The sequence below is a fragment of the Egretta garzetta genome, unplaced genomic scaffold, assembly GCF_000687185.1.
Source record: "Egretta garzetta isolate BGI_Z169 unplaced genomic scaffold, ASM68718v1 scaffold142, whole genome shotgun sequence".
NCBI lineage: Eukaryota > Metazoa > Chordata > Aves > Pelecaniformes > Ardeidae > Egretta > Egretta garzetta.
In genome coordinates this window covers 1,099,357-1,121,854 of record NW_009258955.1, presented here as the reverse complement: position 1 = coordinate 1,121,854, position 22,498 = coordinate 1,099,357, and the positions used below count along the sequence as shown (strand labels likewise).

At 40.3% G+C, this 22,498-nt stretch overlaps 1 protein-coding gene across 1 annotated transcript in view; it reads right to left on the bottom strand.

Annotated features, from left to right (window-relative positions):
• Nucleotides 1-880: 880 nt before the first annotated feature.
• MYO3A (myosin IIIA) overlaps nt 881-22,498 on the bottom strand; it is a 112,528-nt gene continuing 90,910 nt past the window's right edge. Inside the window, exons 29-35 of the mRNA XM_035890151.1 lie at nt 20,592-20,715; nt 18,499-19,471; nt 17,672-17,810; nt 8,376-8,485; nt 5,821-5,861; nt 3,994-4,134; nt 881-2,158 (exon numbers count right to left, since the gene is read on the bottom strand). Coding sequence (XP_035746044.1) covers nt 2,044-2,158; nt 3,994-4,134; nt 5,821-5,861; nt 8,376-8,485; nt 17,672-17,810; nt 18,499-19,471; nt 20,592-20,715 — 1,643 coding nt within the window. The 3' untranslated portion in view covers nt 881-2,043. The remainder of the gene's footprint in view (nt 2,159-3,993; nt 4,135-5,820; nt 5,862-8,375; nt 8,486-17,671; nt 17,811-18,498; nt 19,472-20,591; nt 20,716-22,498) is intronic.

Below are 22,498 nucleotides of genomic sequence, written 5' to 3'. Positions count from 1 at the left end.
CGCTCCTAGAGTGTCCCCGCAACCCCCCGGGGGTGGGGGGCCCAGCGGAGCCGCCCTCCCCGCTCCAGCCCCGTGGGGAGCAGCAGGTGTCGGGAGGCGACACTGGAAGAGGAGCAAAACGACCGCTCCCCTTTCCTCCTCGACGTCGTGTCTGAAGGGAACCAAACCTCCCCCTCCCACCCGGCCGGTTCCCCGCGGGAGTGCGGAGCCCGGCCTTGCCTTGGCTGCCTCCCCTCCCGAACAGGAGCGATTTCAAGCCCCAGCCCTAGAAGGGAGGCAGGCAAGACAGCGCCAGGCCAGGATTTGGCCCTGCCGAGAGCAGGGCTCACCCAGGCCCCCCACTGCTCCTCCCAGCCACGCCCTGGGGGCACCCAGGCTGTGTTCGGCAGAGAGCCTCTCCGCTTTCTACATGCACCCACATGGTTACTAGGACTGTCACTCCCGAAATCTCAGGAGACTCGTCTTGATGTTTTTCAGCACTGCCCTGGTGAGAAAGTAAAAGAAAACAAGCCCAGGAGTCTGTGAAATGACAGGCCCGTTCCAGTTTCCAGGTCACATCGGCTTTGAGGAAACGCAGTCGGGTAACTGGGGCTTTCCCGGGCGAGAGGCTGCTGTGAGCTCCTTCCCACCTTGCTCGCTCACGCCCCAGCCTGGGGTTTTTCGTCAGTTCTGGGTGTAATTCAGACACAGCACACCGTATCACTGCTTTGTGCGCTTTTATTTACTTCACCTTTTTAATAATACGTGAGAAAGCCATTTTAAAACTGATTTCAAAATTTAAACAATTTATTGCAAATTTTACCTTGCAGCAAGTTTTAATCCAGTGCGCAGCCTTGTAACTAGTTACAGATCAGGAAGCAATGGTTACCTGTCTCTGGGGAAAGGGCCAAGTACATGGGGGGAACAGACAAAAACCCAAACCCTGTGGCTCGCTGCTGCCGCCAATCGTCGTATTTCAGAGAGCTAAGCAAGGGAGCAGGATCAGGCCTTTCCACAGGCAGCATAAAATTGGCCTTCTCTCGTGTTGCAGCTGGGAACATGCAATTATGAATCCTGAAAGGAAGCGCAGCAATTATCTGCGTGGTTTCTGTGAAATAAGGTCTTCTGAATAAAGAATCGGGGGAAATTTTGAACACGGTGGCTATTGCTTTTCTTTCCACTTAATTTCTAGTGGAACTGATTAAGAACGATCATTACATTTAGGCAGCAATCAATCAGAGAGTGTATTTCTATTCCTTTCTTGGCACCCCAGAGATTAAGATTCCTAAAAATCTAATGCAAAGGAGAACAAAGCAAACACGATTTGAAAGTTCATCACTTAGTCACAAAGCTCAGAGGCAGAGGAGAGGGCTGGATATGCTTCCGATAAATGGACACTTCCAACATAAAGATTATACACACAATATTGACCTTTAAAACTGGCTACTAGTTTTATAGTGAAGTCAATAATGAAATAAACTGCCATAGTATGCTATCCAATTAATCATGTAGATTCATTTCATTACAGGGACACTTGCCATACACAGTTCCTCCCAAAATTTAGGCATTGTAAACCTAAAATGAGCAGAAATTCCCCTATCGTGTTGTAATATTTTTCCTGTAGAACAATTTAGTAGAAACAATAACTAAGGTTTTCTGAAGGTGCGTATGGGAATTTGAAAGCTTAACTAGGGAACTATAAACTAAATGATCTATTTTAATTGGATGAGATGGATGAAATGCAAAAAAGAAAAAAAGATGCATTGAGGAAAGTACACTAGTTTTAAGATGCTTAATGTCTAATAATTTTAAGATGTAGCAGTGGTATCTGAAAGAAAGCTGATTTTTACATTAGGTTTTTTTAAAGTATATGATATGCGACTGACAGTGTCCCTTTGCAACGGTACTGGGCTGTAAACCACAGTAATTCATATTCACATGAACACACACATTGTAAACTTGAAACATTGGAGATTAAAAAAAAAAAAAGGAAGCACATGGTATAAAATGATAAAAAACATTATGCTAATAAAAGCCAAATGGCAGAAGGAACAGCAGCAGCAGCTAGAACTGCTGGATAAGGCGCCGGCGCTGTGAAGTCTTCCGCAGCAGTCGCCTGTAGTCATAGGGATTATCTTCGGTTTTACTCTCTTCCAGGGGGCTTTCTGCAACCCTCGACCTAGGGATTAAGCGCAGAAGTGTTTTAGAAATTAAAGTCCAAACATTTACCTTGGCAAACGCTCCTAATCGACTGCTTAACCTCCACCCTTGGGGGGGGGAAAATAAAAGGAGAAAGAAAAAAAAAAAAATCAGCTGACTTTGCTAGGCCTCTCCTGTGCTGCATAAAACAGGCACCTCAGAACAACCATTACATACTAAAGAGCAGATGAACACAGAAGAACAACATGTTCTTCTACGAAGGGGATGTAATAAAAGGACATAAAAACGTTGAAAACATGGGGGTGCTTTGCAGTAGCGTTTGCCTGATGGTTACTGAACCGGATTTTCAGCTGGCGTCAGTTTGTTTGCTCTGGTTTTAACCTGCCTGTGGAGCTCACCATAAGTGTCCACCTCTTTTTTTTTTTTTTTTTTTTTTTTTTTGCAGATGGCAATGTGCATTTTGGAAGCCACCTCTGACAGGCTGGAATGGTGACCTGCCACCATGGAGCAAGATTAAAAATAAAACTCAGTTATTTAAAAAGTGTATTACTCTGAAATAACCAGAAAAACTTGTCGTGTTCTACATTAAAGTTGTACCCCGCCACTGGTCCTACACCAGCGTTGCAGGTAAACTGCCACATGTAAAACAGTCAGTGATTCACTTCTGTAGATTGAAATGGCTGTACAGTCCCAAGATCCAGGTGATTCAAGAGATGCTGAAGTGCAGAAATATTTATTAATTGCATTCATCTGCCCTCAGAGGTAACTGTAAATTTAAAAGTTACACAGATTTTTTTCACTATGGCTAATTAGGATGCAATCAGAGCAGCACATGGTAAAAGGTAAGGAAATCCCTTTTAGTGAGCTCAGTGGCAAGATTCCCATTCATCTAAACCAGAATTCAGGGTGAAAGATTTGGTGTAATTAGAATTAGAATTAACTAGAAATGCAACTTTTTCCAAGGGATGTAAAGGGTATGGTAATTCCCTGATACAGTTATTTTTAATTCCATGCCTTCACAACACCTTCCTAAAACTAATTTACATCCTACCTGAAAAAATTCCCAAAATAAAATACATAAGGGGCACAAAACTTTCTACATTATCCTTACTACTATGGATAGATTTTCAAATTCAGCAGTCATCCCAGACTTAGTGTTTTCCTTAAGCCTTTGACATAGATGTTTTCCAAGTTTTTCTTACATATATGAAGACAGAAGAAGATATGAATATATAAAGATACGTAAATACGTGTTTGCTTGTGCAGTGTGGGTGCATTGGCAAGAGTGAGAATACGAATTTCCTGAGCCCAGAGGAGGTCACCCTCTATGAAGTCTATGTGGGAAGAGAGGAGGTCGAGCGAGCCCTCCCTTTGCTTTGGGGTTTTTCTCCTGGCTCTCCACCGCAGGCTATAGACACATATGCTGCTACAGGACAGCAGGAAAGGAGGCAGGCAGGCTGGTGCCTTACCTGCAGAAAGCAGGCAGAAATTTCAGCGCACATCCAGCCTATTTAAAACCTAACTGATCATAAATACAATTTTGAGGTTTTGCTTTAGTTTAACCTGATTTTAGGTCAGAGTTTTACAGCAGGATGTCTGTCCGTCTCATCTGGCACTTGGGAAGCCAAAAACTAGCCGGTAGGCTGAACACTGATTGTACCAGCATTTGTCCCTGCTGCATAAAGATGGGAAATTTTCAGCTATGCACTTTACAAGTTAATTTGGCAAGAGTCCATAAATAAAAAAATAGATTTATGTCTAATTTGAAAGTGCATCTTTCTTTTTATGAGTCTTTTGAATGCCTCAACAAGGATATACATTTATTTTTTCCTATTATTATTTTGTGTGAATTACCGCTCAGTAGCTCTTAAAATTGAAGTCCTGCGCTCAGCTGGGTGTCTCTTCTTTCTTGTGGTAGAACTGCTGTCCTTTGAGGCGGAATCAGTAGATGAAATTTCTTGGTAGTAGATATCTAAATCTAGCACTTTGCTCAGACTGTCAATAAATAAGTACACTTAAGTTAGCAGTTTCACTTTTCAGTATTATATTCAACATCCAAAGATAAGGCAACCAAACATCATGATTAGTTGTGTTTATGTGTTGAGGATCTAAGAAAAAATATATGTAAGCACAAGGAATCAGTCTCTGAAATGTGACTGCTGTGCGATGCAGATATTGAGAATTCTGAAATGCTAAATACTTCTAGATGTTCATGAAGCAGGCATATACGACCAAAACTGTTTGGGTTTGCCATTGTACTCAATGGCGAGGCATTTTGATGGTATAATTCATCTGACCTATTTTAGATATCTCTTTGAGGAAGAGATGAATTATTTTGCTAAAGATGACTATTTTTTTCTGTGAGTACTAGAAGAGAGTCTACAGCAACCAGTTCAGATATCAGTGTCAATAATGCTGTTGTCTCTTATTTTGTTAGATGAATGCTACCCAGGGTGTCACATGTACCGAAAAAAAATTCCCAACATCCAGTTTAGAATGGCTAGGGGAAAAATAATATCCTACAAGCAACCTGAAAAAAGAAGTTCAGAATTCAGTTCTCACATTGGTAAGGACCAGAAATAACTCATTGATTTCAGTTGCTATGTTCTATTAATACAGAGTCAGCACTTGAGTGAAACCTAACTGAGGCCAAATAAGAGAAAACACTAGATTTGGATTTTTTTTTTTTTTTTTTTTTTTTTTTTTTGAGGAACAGAAGACAACAATAACTGTGAATTTTTTTAGGATCCAACTGACATCAGAAGAGCTGTAACAGACCAGACACGGGGGACATGGACTTTAACTGAATCCTTTAAGCACTGGCATAATCAAGTGCAATTCAACTGTGGCTGAATGAAGCTAGATGCTGTGAACACATATTATGTGCATATAATGTCATGTAACTTCCTTTAAGATATGTAATTTAGATACAGACTTTGTATTCTGCAGCCTCAGCTGGGGATCTGCATCTATGAGCAGGCTACCATAGCACGCATGCTATAGTACCACAGCGGTGTCACTGGGGAGCAGAAAAAAGCTTAAGTATAAACACACAAATAAAATACAGCTATGATGTATGTCAGGAACTGTGAACCAGGTCTACAGCACACATAAGGATCTAAGATACAGAAGGGCAGAATATATCTATTGCTTGCTTTATGTCTGCAGAGAACCATCAAAATAGGTTAGTTACACTGTGAAGAAAAGACTTCTGGTTGAAATTTCAAGGGCTACTCTTCTTCACCCGTTATTAATAATTATTGTCTTAATTTTTTATGACCTGTTTCCAAGCAGTCATATATTTTAAGGAGAGAATTTTAACAGTCTCTGTATTTTTGCTAACAAAAAAGAACTGCTTGCTCGATTGCTTTGACTGAAATTTTAAGCACCTTCAATTACTTTCTATGTCAGACCTATCTTTGATGTGGACCTTACCTTAACTTATTATTATGCTTGTGTTGCCATGGTAAAGGGCCATGCTGTAGTAAAACTGAACGACCAAATTCCATAATGGATTTTTGTCGTTGAAAATTGCATATTTTAACTTTGTATACAATGCCCTTCCTGTGAATCACCAAATTACCATGCTTTTTTTAATGCTTTATTCTCCTGGTTGAAGCACAGCTAAGAACTATTTCTAGAGTACTAAAATGACAATATTGAGACAATGAAAAAAATTACCTTTCTTTTCTTGGTTTCCGTTTTTCATCTTGTATTGATTTCTAAGAAAATACAAAGTAATTAAAAAATACTAAAAAGAAAGCTTATGCAAAGTTACAGTTCATCACTATGTTGGGTAGGACAGTGTTGTGTATTTTTCGTTAAAAGAAAAGAGAATCTAATTTGCTGAGCAAGTGCCCCAGGAAAATCTCTTTTCAGAATCTTTGAGACTGAGAATGAGTTTAGCACTGCTACTCCCAAATTTCATACTGTGAAAAAAAAGCTGAAGTACTCGCAATCAGAACAGAAAAGGAGATCTAAAACTTCCAAATATCTATAGCTGTTTCAATGAAGTTGACGACACTGTCTCACTGAGGCAAATTTGCTGTGATGCCATGAGAATTTCCATGAACACAGGCATCGCAGTGGGAGCAGGCATAATCCTCTTCTCATTAATGTCAATGCAGTCTTGTCACAGGTTTTAGTAGAACAAAATGGACACTTAAAAAGCAGTATATTAGGTGGCAAAAGCACCTTTAGGACACAAAACATCCAGAAATGCAGAGGAGAGAGACTTATAGGGAAAGTGAATAATCTCTAATAGATTTCTGTCCCTAGAGCCAAAACAAGGCTATGCTGCAGCATCTAAAGCATCACACTTCAAAAGTGGTATTTTTAAGTGCAGATGGTCTTAATTTTGATCTTAATTGTGCTTCTTGCAAACGAGTGAAAACTTATTAGAATTAGTGAATTGTACCACTGCAAAGTCACCAAGAACCAGAAATCTTGATGGGCAGATGCTTCTTATGCAGGCAAATGCACAAGACATATCATTTCAAAATGATAGGCTGATCTAAAGAAATATATCCCAAAATAAACCTTTAGTGTCTTGTACGAACGCCGGGCTACTGTCAGACTTCATTTATACCTGTGCACCACTTTAGCTCACTTGATATGCAAGGAGATGAGTGAGAATGGAAGGTGTCCAATTAATATCTGTAACATGATGTGAGAGAAATATCTGGTTTTGTGGAAGACAGAGGAAATTTTTCAAAAAATGCACTCATACTGTGTGCCTTTGCTTTCAGGTGATCTGGGCTTGATAATCAGCTGCGAATAGCTACAGGTCACAGAGATTTTTAATAAGGCAGAAAATTCATGATAGCTGGAAAAGCTGACTACCCTCAAGTTAGAGCTCAGTGACTCGCCCAAGGTCTAAGAATTTAAGAACTGGAAGGTCCCCTTTCTAAGCTTCAGTGTAGTAGAGATCTACACTGAAACTTTCCCTTATCAGTGTTAGGAGGACAAGCTTTTCTTTTTCATGCCTTGTTGAAAAATACAACTGATTGAAGGGCATATTGATTAATTCCTTGAAAAACTGCTGCTAAAAATTCATTTAAAAATTCCCCGGCATTACTGCAGTTTTTGTTCGTAGTGATGCGACGACTGTTTTCTGAAACGGAGCTGGCCATGGAACAAATTAGCTTTCAGAAAATACTACGTTCCTGACTGTATAGTCTCAGCTTTCTAAACATGCATTTTCTTCAGACTTACACTTCACCTCAGAAATTTCCTAATACAGAATTCAGTGTCATGCCTTTCATTTCAGTCCTTTATCTCACCAATCTTGCTTTCATAAAACAAACCTTATTCCTGCATGCCAATTTATTTTTAAGAATATAATTTCTTTTCAGAATATCACTGTTCCAAAGCTGTGTTATTTCAAAGACCCCGTAATAAAATATAGCTGTATTTGTCTTTTTTGGTATGCCAGACACAATTCTCCCTAAAGGCCTTGGTGACACCTTCTGTTGAAAGGAGAAGCAATTGCTACGGTAAGTTTATTAGCTGGGCTCTCAGTGGCTCTTAAAATAGGTCACTAAGACACAGGCACCTCGAGCAAATGAGTTTAATTGCTTTTTTGTTGGAACTGCTTTCTGAGCTGCTTATACATTTTCTCTCTTTCTGCTTACTTTCTTGCCTTTCTTCCTATATTTAAGGGCACTGAAGTCAAGAGTGGAAAGCAGCCCTTGGTATCTGAACTTGGCCCAAAGGCTATATATAGAGACACTCAAACCCATTAGTCTCCTGAGCTGTTGGTATTTGCCAATTCCTTCATAATCACAATCTGACACATTTGTAAAGGAAGTTACAGTGTGCATACTAATACAGCCTATTTTAATATTTCCTCTCTCTGCAAGATCAAGCACTAATTTAGACACTCAAAATAGCTCTCCGAATGAACCTGTTTCTCTCTGACTTACAAAGAAACTACAGAGACCGGGCACTTGATTTGGGTATTGAAAGTGCAAATGCTGCTTAGGCATGTAATGAATGTATGTATCTTTAGGTGCAAAACTAAAAATTGGCCCAACCTAGGGTCCAAATAAGGGTAACACTGAACCTTAATAACTTCAAATCTAGTTTGAAATGTGGAGCTGGTGGCCTGCCTCCTTTCAGCAGGGCACAGTTTTTATGTTGTATTAGAAAGGAATACAATGAATCAGGTGATTAGTAAGAAAGTTTAGGTGGGAATCACCTGGCAGTCTTAGCCCACAAAAGCTTGCTAAACTCACATGTATTAGAGTGTAGTAGGTGGAGTCTTCAGGATTATTTAATGTCTTAGGCTTCCGTGGCCTCCTTGGGGGTCTCTGCATTGGGCGAGAGTCTTCTACTTTGGCCGCAACTGTAAAAAAGCAGAAGACAGCAATTCTTATTTCTCCACAGAATGGGAGGCATTTACAAAAGCAGGAGAGAATTTCACCAAAGAGAGAAAAAAAAAAAAATCCATGTAGCCACTTTTACTGCTTGCAGTAATTCAAGAAAGCAACTGTTTGGGGCATTTCCATGACCAGACTGGAAAGGGGAATGGGTTTATGTGTTTGAGTCCTGACTACCGCATGGACATAGGCCACGTAACAAATGTCAGGCTGGAACAGCCCAGCAGGCTGCCTGGCGCAGGTTCTCCTTCCGAAAAGGGCTGATGCTCCACATTCAGGAAAGGACTCTGAAGGGTAACGGAAGTCTACCATCTCGTAACAGAGACCTGGGTGGCAGGCATGGTATATTTTTCAGACTCAAGTCAATCATTAAGATGCCGAATGAGGGAACTAGCACTAGATCTCTGATTCAGAGGTCAATCCTCTACGTTATGATAGTGTAGATTTTCCCCAAGGTCTCCTGCTGAGTCTGTTTCATTTCAAGCTAAATCAGGTACCGCTGGGCAACACAGCGTGACCATGTCCATCGCATCCAGTGTAATCTAGTTTAGTGTACTCAACTTCTCGTCTATTTCTACAAAAACTTTCTGCAAACACGCAAAAAATGTTTTAATTCTCATGGAAACAAAATCAAGATTTTAACACAAAATGGAACTGCTGTCCTCTGGCAGTCTCCAAACTCGGAGTTAGACACTGACTTGTGGGTTAGGTTGGCTGGCACATGGGGAACTAGACAAATGTCTTAGACATTTGCTTGTTAAAAATCTGTACGCAATTCTGAGAGCACTAAGACAGAGGGACTGCTAAGGGTTCATAGGTTCTGAGACCACAGAACTGACTCTGGGGGGCTGAGGAACCACAACTGTACAATGTGGTCAGCACAATCACCTTACATTCGGCTTCTGCTATAGGAAAAGTTAATAGGGGGCTATGGCAATTCCCTTGTGATGAAGGAGGTAGGGGTTGCAGGACAGCAGAACACCTATGATAGAGATGGGTCATAGGGACACATCACATAGGGTGATGAATGAAGTCACAGCACAAGGTCTTGGCATGGTGAACCATGTGTCCAGGTATATTGCATTATCCAGTGAGCTTTTAGATCGTCCTTGTCCCATCACAGAAGTATTCAGAGGACAGTCCATAGCAAAAAACCATCTCCTTGTTCATGAATGAATATAGTGTGAGGGTGGAATGAGGATCTAGCTCCCAGTGAATTACTGAAGTGTGTTCTGCTGATCTAATCCTCTTTCACGTAAAGTGACTTTAACTCCATAACCCCAATGTGCTAACCGCATGTGATTGAGTCTTAGAAGGAAGACTGCATTTTATTCTCTAATGACCATCAGAAACTCTTTTACACAATAAAAATAAAAACTCTCCCATGTACATCAGACAACTTTTTAATTAAGGAGGTGGCACAATCATTTAAAATGAGAAACGATCAGTAATACATCAGTGTTGACTCCTGCAAAATTAGCCGTGTAAGTTTTTTGTTATGTGTGATAAATAAAGGCTTGTAAAGGTCACAGATATACAGAGGAGGCAGAATGATTAATGTTAATTTAAATTGTAGTTGGATAATGATTACATTTATTGTTTTAGTTTCTTATCTGAAATGCAGACTACTTCTCACGTAATGAATGAACAAGTATCTTTTAACGTTTTGCACTTAAGAGAACAATAGTGTTTTTCTAAGCCAGGGTACAGATAATTAACATTAAACAATGAAATTTAGATGCAATAAATTAATTTCAGTAACCTGTATTAAATATAAATTACATTCTTTGATTTGAATAGGTATAGCAGGCCTGACTGTGCTCTTATGTGGGCTGTTGTTACCCTGCTACATTTCAAATGGGCCACCTGGAGTTATCTGCGTTGCCATTTGTGACAGTGCAGAGGCATATCTTGCCTGTTTTATTTTTAAACACAACAGGAGCCTAAACTGGAAACAATACCGTAAAAAAACCCAACCCCCTTAATATTCAGCATAGTTGAATAGAAACACCTAACCCCTTGTCTGTAGGACATTTTCAAAAACTGCGTCAAAGATCACGACTGCATGAAAATCTGGAAAAAGAAAATTAAGCCTAATCAAGGGCTTTAGGAAAATCCCAAGGAAAAGGCTCTCATGATACCTAAGGATTTTTTATTGTCCCCTAAGAATTCATCACTATGTATGCTGTTACATTATTTAATTCATCACTGTCAAACACATAAAGCATTATTGTGTTCTAGATTACAATTATTCCACCTGAAATTACTTGTATACTTCTTGTGTATATGCTCTGCAAAGACGACTCCTCTTACATTCAAAAACGATCATTTTGACAATGCTAAGGGTTTCAGTAAAAAATAGCTTTTCGTCTCAGCTCATGCATTGTACATATGTATGAGCTATGCAAAAGAATTGAGGGGACAGAAATACCATGTTGGAGCAGTCAGCCTTCTAAGCCTGGACCTCCATTGTTCCTTTCTAAAATGATGTAGAGGGCTGAAAATGTAATTCTGAGTTTTGTCTCCAAATTACACAGTAAGTAAAACATAGTCTGGTAGGTTTAGCTTGCTTTGTTTCAGCAGAAAGTGAAACTTTGATTTCCTTCTGCACTTAGACTTGTGTGTTCACTCCTATTGAAATACAGCTGATGTGGTAGTTGCTTGTATTGGAGAACTCACTGCACAAAGTAAAATTTGCTTTTTTATTAGTTGCTGAGAATTCCAGAAATCATTTACTTGGTAGAGTTAAAGGTGGAAGGCAGATTAAATACCCAAGCCTGATAAATGGTGAGTTTGATGCGCTTGTTTTCCAGATGGCCTATACCTTTCTGCAGTAGGCAGTGAAGCATAAAGGAGGAGTAAAATCATTCACGTGTTAATAGGCCAATTATGTTGCTTCTGGAGTCCATTACAATGAAAAGGCTTTTACTGAAGCCCAGTCTCTTCATAGTAAAATATCTTATTGCCTATTTTTCCTTAAGACTTCACGTATCTCTAGCAAGATCTGGCCATGTGCTTTATATGTAAAAGGAAAACTGATGCTTTATATCTAACAAACATTTAAATACATACGTTACAATGTTGATATGAAAACCGTTCACAACAGTAGCTGTCAAAGCCCTTTGGAAATGTCAGGTTGGCACTATCCTCCCTATCCTAGCAGCAGGGTAAATGAGATGCAGAAAGCAAGACACACCGAGACTTGCTTAAGGTTATGCCCCAGTTAAGTCACTAGGACAGGTAAGGAGCTGGGCTGAAGGACTGTGCTGAGGGTCCCAGTTCTGCAGCCAGCCCATGCCCTGCAGTTATATCTACCTGAATGGGTGCTGTCAGGGCTGCAACACATTCACATGCCTTAGAAGCAACGCGTAGGAGAAACTGGAAACAAAACCACTTGATGCTACACAGACATTCCTTTTTAAAGATTTTTACCAACAGGAAGGCGAGTTGAACAAGTTGAAAGGGAGAAGAATTTTCATCAAACTGCTTAAGTGCATGCAGTCAGTACCCCATTAGTCAAAAGAAAGAGATTTTGCTCTCGTGACATGGATGCTTTTGCTTTTGAACCTCAACAGTGAATGTCAGCCATGCTGTAATCCAGGCCCAGGCAGTTACAGCTCTCTGCTGCCCAAACCTGAAGCAGACTGTCAAAATACACACTTGACCAAGTGATGATGGAAAGTTTAATGAAAGTTAAGGTCATTCTCCTTAAGAATGAATGAATTACAGTTAAGGGTCAGCAGAGGCATGTGAACAGTGTGGCTGCCAGGTAACATTATGGAAGGTTTAGCAAATCTATGGAAAATCCTGTATTCCTAACAGTATCTCAGCTAGCTCATTTCACACAACCTCAAACGTTCCTACCTAAGTTGCAAACGCACTCTTTGACTTTATGGTGTTCAGTTACAAGGTAATACTACTTTCATACTCAGTCCTCACTGAAAGTTCCAAACACACTGAAAAATTAAGAAAAGGGACAATGAAATTTAGGACCAGCTCATTTAATGTATGCGTATCCTGAACACCACGACCAGTGGAGAGCTGCACGCACTTGAAATGTTCAAGTATGAGCAAGAAATGCTTGAATAAAGATGAGTCAGTATCAACAGCCCTTTAGGTTACGGTATGTCTGCATGTTCTGACATGCAATGATAAGCTTGGAAGACAATGTTCTCAAGGAATCAACATCCATGGATGCTAATGTAAATTAATGTACGATTTACAAGAGATCTTATACTGAAGACTGGAGAAATAGTGTGGTTACAGCTGCGATAAGCATCTAAGCGATGAAAGGTCTCTATTTATTAGGCCACCTGAAGAAACAGATAAACCCATCTTCAGGTCATTCAAGTGAAATGTTACATGTTTGATTCAGAGCTGTTCCACATCTTAGGAGGGCAGGAAGTATAAAGCCAGGCTCAGAATAAAGCAGGAAAAAAAACAATAGTAAGAGCAGTAATTGTATGGATTTTGTAGAACGGGCTTGGAAGTAATGAGAAAAATGCAAATATAGCAACCAGAATTCCAGGACTTGATAATGAGAAGTGAACAGCTATTACTGCTTACAACATTTATGTGCATACCTTTTTACTGTCCTAGTTTACACAGTATGAAGATGTAATTACTCAAGTTTGGGATCTGCGCATAGAAAAGCACTGCTCTTTAACATTCTGGTAAGTAATTTTTAGGTATTGTTTATTCATGGGATGTTTACCACAGCCAGATTTGGAAATTACAGTTGATGGGTGCAAATCCTTAGTAATCTGGAAAAAACAGGGATTATTCTGGCACAGATGTAGAACTAGGAACTGCAAGAGACTGAGAATGTTCCAATTGCACCCAGCAGGAGTTGAGAGTGTTTGATCTTCCATGCCCAAGTCCTGCCAGCCCCACTGAGGGAAGCAGTTTCAGTCTCTGACTGACACTAATACTCTCATTTCTGAGAGCCTGGTGACCTGGGATTATTGCTATTTCAGAGAGGATGTTTAAGGAAAATGGCCGCATGACACTTCCGTGGCCTCCCAAATGTTCTGCTTTGCCATGGGTCTGACCAGCTGCCAACACAGATCTTGTACATCCTGGCTGCATGGTGTCCAAAGGGCCACTCCAGTAGCTGAGAATGACCAGGCAGCAGAAGTGTTTGACTACCCTGCTTTTCTCCAGTCCCACGCCCCAGGGCGCCCTGGCTGGACACTTGCTTGCAAAGAAGCAAGACCGGCCACTGAATACTGCTCATGCTCACCCAGTGCTACACGGGCTCCCTTTTCCTTGCAAAGGCTGCCCATGAAACCTCCGTAAATAGTGCTGTGGCAGCAGGAGGAATCCTGGATGAAAACCGTGCCTGTCTCACTGCTTTGTGTACCTGGAAAGGTCCTCAGCTGCATTGGAGTTCCTTGTACCATGCGAATTTCATTCTAAATGTAGAAAATTCTCTTCCTGAGATTTTGTACTTGAACTGTCATTTAATACTTACAAGGATGGGTGCCATTATTCATCTGGAGGAAAAAAAAATTGCTCGCATAATGATCAAATTCCCCTCACTTCAGGCTTCGACCTCAAAAAACTTGACATTTGTGCATCTATTCTGACACTGCAGTAACCCAAGGCTCACTAGCAGTCCAAAGGTGCAGTCTTGGGATGCAGCCATTATGTTGAGCTGAAAGCATTTAGCGAGCAAATATAACCTGCTCAGAAATTCAAGCCACAGGGAATATTGTTTATTCCAAGAACCTTGTGCAGCTTGCTTTATGCATTTTTATAAATACAAATAAATTCATTTAAGAACAACTTAACCTTGTGGATTTAAGATTCATTTAACCTTTTTGCTTTTATGTTCTTTAAACTGCAGGCTTTGCATTTTTATTAAACAGTTTTGAAAATCTGAACATTTGTCACAGTACGCTATCCAGCTGCCCCACGGTTCCTCCCCTCCTGTGGGTAGCAATGGAAGAAAATATTTTGTCAGAGGAGATGGTAAGTTCTCAAATTGAACATTGGCCACCTATCCACATATGAAGGCCTATCTGACCTACAGCTATAAAATACAATTCACATGTTATAGCTGTAAAACAACATATAAAACCAGTGAAGCTGAGGAAGAAGTGTAAATAAATATAAATTACCAAAGTAATTACAAATAGGTAAATACTACATGATTTAAAGAACAGCTAAAGCTCAACAATCATTGCCTTCAAAAGGCAGTAAAGCCAGCCCTAAGGGGAAACCTGCAGTAAAAGCATATCCTTCTTTAAATGTGTGTGTATAAATTGTGCTGTAACACATAATGTAGGCAAAAGACAGGAAGGCTCCTTCCTGTTTAATAGACAGTGGATCGCTCACCATGTCTACCTGCTTCACTTTAGCATGGCAGTCTGCAGTACATTACCCCAAGTCTTTGTTTTATGTAGTTATCTTACTATATCGCATACAGGAAGAAATTATGGTATCTACAATGCTGATAACTCCTAACTGTTGTAGGCAGTATAACCTAAATAAACTGAACATAGGCATATTTTTACTTAAATATTCTCTACATCTAGCTAGATCATGTTTGCTGTAACAAACATCTACTGAAGTTAAGACAACACAGCTCTGTAATGCTCAGGCTCCGACCACCTCACAGGCAAGCTGGGGAATGACTGCAGAGTATTCCCTGCCTTCAGTACCCTGTGCATTGATCATAGCTGGAAAGGAAACAGTTTTCCTGTCGTGAGAATTATGTTTGAATGTAGGAAAGAAAATTTGCATTCTACACCAAGAAAGGTCTTTCAGTGGAGTGACTAGCAATTATAAATATGGCTGTGGGGATGTGAGAAATCAGGGCTTGGGTCCCTGCTGCCATCACACCATATCCTGGGTGAGCAGCTGAGCCTGGCGCCCACTGTTAAACTGTGTTGCAGAGAGTGAAACTTCACATCATGGCTAGGAAGGGTGGCAGAACACAGTCTTTGACTGGAGCCCAGCTGGCCTTCCTTCTCACTTTTTTAAAGTTCAGTGTCTGGCAAAAGTCACCTTCATTACATTTATCACGAGTAGCCACCCAAGTTTTACGAGGTACTTGGGTCAACAACTGAACACAGCAAACACAAACTATGGCTGCCCAACTCAGACCAGCTGGGCAAGAAGGGCCAAGGACCAGACCCAGCTCAAAGTGTAAAGCCTATTGTATCAAGGGAAAGTTGGCTACAGAAAGATTGGGAACAAGAGTTCGAATAAGAACTGGGTGAGGACTGGTTTTGGGGTGATTTGACTTACTGGAGCAAATCATTCAAGTGAGTGACTAGCTGGACAGAAGTAAACAGGCTGGAAAGGCTAGTTTGGTTTGAGATGGAAGGGGCCAGCTCCTGCTTCACAGTGTTTAAGGGCTGGTAGGACAACTTTAGCTGGCCTGTGCTTTAGTGGCACGTTTCTCTGTAGTGAGTTTAGTCCTAACTTCTTAGTCAAAGAGCACCCACTCTTTCATTTTAAGTACATTCACCTTTGAAAAAAGTAATGTTGTCTGAGCTCTGTACTCACCTTGTCTACATGCCAAATTGCAGCAATTTAATTAAAACCAAAGCATGTGTCCACCATTTTTTTGGGGGAAAAAAAAAATTGCAAAAATTCTGGATGAATCATCTTGAAATGAGCATGCTTTGACTACAAAGTGTGTTTTCATCTATATGAATGTGAGCATTCAGGACTCTTTTTGATGCTTCCTTCCAGTTATGATTGCTATTGCCAATGTTTTTTGCAAAAGGCAGTTAGTCAAAATAGCAAATGTTCAATTTTTGCATCCATAAAAGAAAATAAAGGGGGATTTGTAAGTCATCAGAATTTCTGTAAAGATTTTGCCTGGTGCACAGAAGAGCTAAGTGCTGTCATGTCACACATACAGACATTTGTCAGGAGAAAACATAAAGAAAATAAATTCTTCTTTTGTTAAGACCACAAAACATTAGCATGTAAAAAAATCTTAAAAACATTAGCATGTAAAAAAACCTTATTTCCTTTTATTTATTAAAATAAGGCCAAAGACCTGGTCTCTTGTGCAACCCAACAACTATTCCAGTGTTGTCTTAAAAAGCATTTTGACTTGGTTCAAAGAAATGTACGGCATTTTTCATGTCGATGTTCAAAAGGATACAACACGGCACTTTCACACACTTTACCATTGGAAAAACACTGTATTATGATGCCACAGAGGTTTAAGGCAGTGGGCATGGGCTAGCACAAGGCCCCCTGAAGAAATGGAGAACCACCCCGTCATCTGCCATGTTTGCCCTCATATTCCTCCGCATCTACGGCCCAAGACACAGGCTGAGGAAATCCCCTGTTACATCTACTCCAACCTAAGCGGCTTGAGCAGCTCAGTCAGCTCTTTGTGGACCTTTCTGTGCAGCACAGGTCTTAATGATCTGCACGCTCTGAATCCCATCTCTTCCACCTTTAGTCTCCCGGGACTCCTCCCCACTGCCACTTAACCTTCTCCAAGTACGCTTGCATTTTGGGAACCCCCACTGCTTATGTTAACGGGAATATAAATAACTTCAGAGGGTATTTTCAGAGGTTATATTCTCTTAAGTGTGCAAGTGAATTGGATGCCAATTATTAATAAAACTTTACTTGTAATTTAAGAGCATACTCACCAACATGAGTAGGAGCTACAAGTTTTGGTAGCCTCAGTTGCATTTGTGGATAACTAAAACTTTACTCAGCATAAATGTGACAAGCTTTGGTAAATTGTTTGACATAGTACCTAAAAAAAATTTTGTTTTTAAAACATAGTTCCATATCTTACCAGTAGCACACACAGTTGAGCAACATACAAGTAAAAAAGAGCCAACGTGGAATTTTTACCAAATAAAAGTATTTCTAGAGATGCTATGTCTCACAACGATTCATTCACCAATCTTACGCAGCACTGAAACAAAATACCAGGAAAAATGGTAAATATGTAAATCCCAACCAGGCTTGGATATTTTCTGGAAACTATGTTCCAGACATGTACTGACACGGGGCTTAGTACAAAAATGAACAGCCTGTCATATGAGAAGCCAGAGCTAACTCATCTACTCATTCATTCCCTGAGCTTTAAAAACATGACTAGGAGTTGTTTCTTGACAGTCCTGTTTACAAATGAAAATTCTGCTAACAGTAAGGTTCAACATTACCTGACTGACAAACGTGAGAAGAAAGCCGGCCATTCGCTTGCTTATCTTTGGAAAGCATCACGGGCCTCAGCTGATGTGACAATATCATTTCATTCAGTTTTTGCTGCAGTGCTAAGTAGTCTTCAGATAATTTTGATATCTGAAAAACATAACGCAGGATTTTAAATTCTTATATAAGTAAGTGTATATGTTCCAAGGTAATCAAAGGTAAAATAGTGGACTAGAGAATGAATTTGAAAGGTATCGCACCATGTACTGCAGTCTAGGCCCCTACCACACTTACCACTCCATCCCCCTTAAAAAAGACGATAAGAGAAAAAAAAAAAAAAAGACATGTAGGAAACTCCACGCTGCAGCCCAGTCCTGCAGCTACTTCAGATCAGTTCACACATGTGAGCAGATGGTGCCTTGCTGATGCAAAACAGCTTCTACAGCTGTACGCATCCTTCTCTGGACACGTGTGAGTCCCTGACATTGACACAGCAACTTCTAGTTTCATTGACAGAGACAGTTCACAAGGTTACTGACTTAAGGGCCTTGCCTGGTAAATGCACATTTCAACAAACAAACAAAGGCAAAGCTGCTGCATTTAACCTAAACCAGGTTAAAACAAACATATTTTTTTTGCGAGTGCTCTGTCTTTACCTCCTTCCTTCCTCCCTCCCTCTTGCAGCCCCAAATATGCATTTTTATGGAACACTCATTACAAAATCTGTCTCAGTTTAGAGAGTAAAACCTTGGTGCCACCGAAGTCAGTAAAATAACTTTCCCATTCTGTCATTGCTCGGAGTATTAGGCTCAACATACGTAGCTTATAAGCTTCTTACCTGCCGTGAAAAGGCTGCCAAATCACAAGCCTCTTTCTCTGAGCCTCCCTTCAGCATCTTAGAGTCTTCAGCCTCCATGCCAGTGCTTTCCCTATCTTTCGTTGTTTGGGGATCATTATTTTGAACATGTGCTGCTTCTGCCGGCTCCTTTATAGTTCTTTCTTGACTTTTGCAAGGTAATTTCCCTTCTTTTCTGAGTTGTCCCCTCCTTCTGTAGCCCCGGTAACTGCTCTGAATAACCACTGCTGCCTTTTCTTTGTCTCCTGAACCTGGTTTTTCTGCCTCAACTTGTTTCTGTGAACCTCTTAGTGACTCTTTTCTTATAATTCCTTTACATCCTGTAGTCATCACTGCTTCATGTTTCAGGTGGTTTCTTTCCACATCCCTGTCATTCCTGGGCTGGACCACAGCAGATTCTTGATCTTGCCCATCTGCACTGACTGTGTCCTGATTATCTTGCTCTTGTTGGGGACTATTTTCAGCTGTGATTTTGACAGAAGATTTGCTAGACAACTTTTCCAGAGAGGCTCGTTCTTCACCAACATGTTCTACTGCACGGTTCTGCTTTGCAGAAGCTCCCTCTCTTTCAGAAGGCATTTTCTGTTGCTCCTGTACATTCCCTGTGTCACTGTACCCAGACCACTGACCATCAGTAACAGCATCAGCTTCATCTTGAGTCCCCTCATTTGCTGCTTCTTCCAGCATATAATTTTGAGCCGGCTGCAGTTGTGCTTCAAGGAATTCCACGGCAGATAATTCTTCCTCTTCTATTTTTTTGTGCTGTTCCTTTATTTTTTTACGGACTCTGTAGCCTCTGTAATGGCTCTGAACAATGACCGCTGCTGCTTCTTCTGTTTTAGGAAGGGCACTCTTCACTCCAGCTGGACTTTCCTCATTATCTTGAAGTTCTTCACCCTTTTCTTTTTCACTAATGGATGCTGCATTTTCAGTTTGTTTCTTTCTAAGTGATTCCCTGAATGGAATAGAGTTTTGGGCAAAAATTATAGCGGAAGGAGATGAAGGATACTGACAACTTCACAACTACCTTTGGTGATGTTTGTGTACTAAATGGCAATTTCATACATTGCAACATGGGAAAGATTTAGTGCATATGGCCAGAATTAAAGATATAAACCAATCTCTGTCTTTCTGATGATTATTATTTCTTAAAGTGAAAAGGGACATCCCTCTTCATGGAAAATTGCTAGGGAGACAATCTAGGCTGCATGAGGGCTGATCAAACAGTAAAGAATTAATTGAAAAGTTAACAAAAACATAAGGCAGAAACTTTTTAGCACCTTAAATATGTATGAATACACACAATCCTAAATGTATTCATGAAAGAAAACTGCCTCAGGTCTCACTAGGAATGCAAAAAGAATGATCCTGGGCATAGGTCCAGGTCAAATTTAAGAGACCTATTCCCTCTTTGTTACCATCAATAAAACTTCAGTGCCAGGTGAAACCTCCCACTCTGTTCCTTCCCTCTGAAAGACTCTGGGCTCCTTCATAGCTGTTTTCCACCTATCTGGACTAGCCTCCACCTACTTAAATGCTATCACTGAAAACATGATGATGATGAACAAAGTGCTACTAGCTCCATTTCAGAGATTGGGACTACAACCACATTGCAGAGATATTTAGAATGTGATTCACCTCACCTAACTTCCAGGTGTTTGATCTGAGCAAGACATTTGGGTTCCCACTGTTATCACCTATGCTTATCTCAAATAGATAATAGACTTAAGATGAGAAGGACAGTTCCTTGTGGATGCCTATTTCTCGCTCTTGTCTGAGCATTTTTTATGATGAGCTAGTTCCAAAAAGAGACTTATCTACAGATTACATTAACATTACAAGTAAGCACAATATTGTTGATCTTTTTCCTAAATATGCCTTTATTCCTTGGGCTTAAAAATATGAGAAAATTGGCTACTGACAATAAAATTCCACATAAATGTACATTACTGCTGCATACATATCTAGAATAATCCTAATTTGCTTCATTGTTAGCTTACATGGCTGTTCTTCAGCAGTGTAGTTACTGAAAAGGGACACATTTGAGTGAGATAAGAGAGAGAATATAACACTACCTCCTCCTTTTGAAGATCTTCCTCTCCTTATATCCCCTGTAGTGAGACTGAATTGTTATTGCTGCTTTGTTTCTTGTCTCAGTTAGTTCTTTTCTCTTCTTCCTGAGTAAGTATCCTCTGGCAACTGATACAAATTGTAATGTAAAACAAACTTAGGCAACAAGCAATGGATGTCCCACACATTTCAGACAGTAAAATGATAACAGCATTAAACAAAAACCAATAAGGAAATATAGACTGGGGTGGTTATTATGATTACACTTCATCTGAAATTATTCTGTCCCACAAAGCCTTTTTGAGATTTCCGAAAGCTGTACCCATTCTACATGAGGATACAAACAAGCTCTTTATTTCTATTTTATTGAACTGAAGAAAATCCAGGAAGGTGCAGAATGAAGCAGAAGCCTAGTGCTGTAGAAGGGCCTCTAGAACACAGTGCTCTCAGCTTCGTGTACCTGCTCTGCCTGTTGCAGGCAATTGATTTGACTCAGTTTTTCATTTCTCTGGGAAACGTCTGATTATCAGGCTATAGAGATAACCAGGCTGTCTTCTGGCACAGGCTTGGAATTAGCTGAACATTCACTAGATCAGAGAGAAACTGAAAATTTTACAGCTCAGCAGTTACAGAAGACTTAGCTCATGCTCCTTTTGTAAATACTCATTATTCAAAATGAAAAAGCTCAGGATGAAAGATGTGCTAAGCTCCACAGCAACCAGGTGCACTGTGGCAAGGGTACTCGCTACTTGTGCTTTGTGGGAGGCACAAGGTCAGGTTTCTGCTCTGAACCAGGATGAATAAGGACTCAAACATGGGTCTTCCCTAAGACAAGTAGGCACTGGCTAGTCACTAGGGGCTTGATGCAGTTGCTGGCACACAGGCATCTAGTGCCATCTGAAGTGCTCCAGGATAGCCAAGGCATCTGCATGGAGCTGGGGATTTCCGGAGAGAGAAAGTTGGGTATAGCACATGAAATAAAGCTGGAGGCCAGCCAAGATAACCTACAGCATCTCAAATGACACTAGATACCAATATGGGGGCAAATGAGCTGAGCATTTGGTTGCTTTGAATAAAGTGAATCAAACTCTAGGCTCTGCTGACTGTAAGAGGTGTTTAGACACTTAGGACACTTTTAGACATCTACACTGAAGTGTCTTAATCAGAAACTAAATTGTATTCAGAATGTTGCTTCAAAAATTCCTGAACTTGCAATTAATTTCGTAACGAGAACTGGCACAGTCTGTACAGTGCTGTGATTTGGACAAGTCTGCAGTTCCAGGGATTCAGCACAAATCCGCTAATCCCTGGCAAAATAAACAGAACATAGTGTTTTGTCAAAATGGTTGAACTCTAATTCCAAATTCAGGAAAAAGACTATGGGAATAGAGGATTCAGCTTTAGCAAAAAGACCAACTTGAGCTCCACTACATGCAATGGTTCATTGTAAGAAGCTCTGTAGAAAAGGGACATAAATTACATCTTGATAATTGGATATAGGGTAAAAGAACCCAAATACTTATTGGAAGTGGCACAATTGTTTTTTATACTGTAGGCTGACAGGGCCTTTAAAAAGTGCAAATTATAAAGCACTTGGAATAATTCTAGAGTTTCTTGGACTTCTGAGCCAATCCTCCTTTCATTTTCATATAAAAACAACTCAACAGGAGTTATTTTGAAATAAATCAAGTTACATAGTCAATGGACATACCAATATAAGCCAAGTCTGGTCTTTTTAGACTTATTCTGATTCATCATTGAAGTTTCCTGAGAACTTTGTTATGAGATAGTACGTGTTTGCTTTCAAACTGGAAGAGGAGTTTTGTGTTGCTTTAGAAATAAATGGGGGAGGGCGGGGGGACCTGAGTGAGTTAAGTAGAAATGGACTTCCATTTTGTTCTGTCTTCTCATG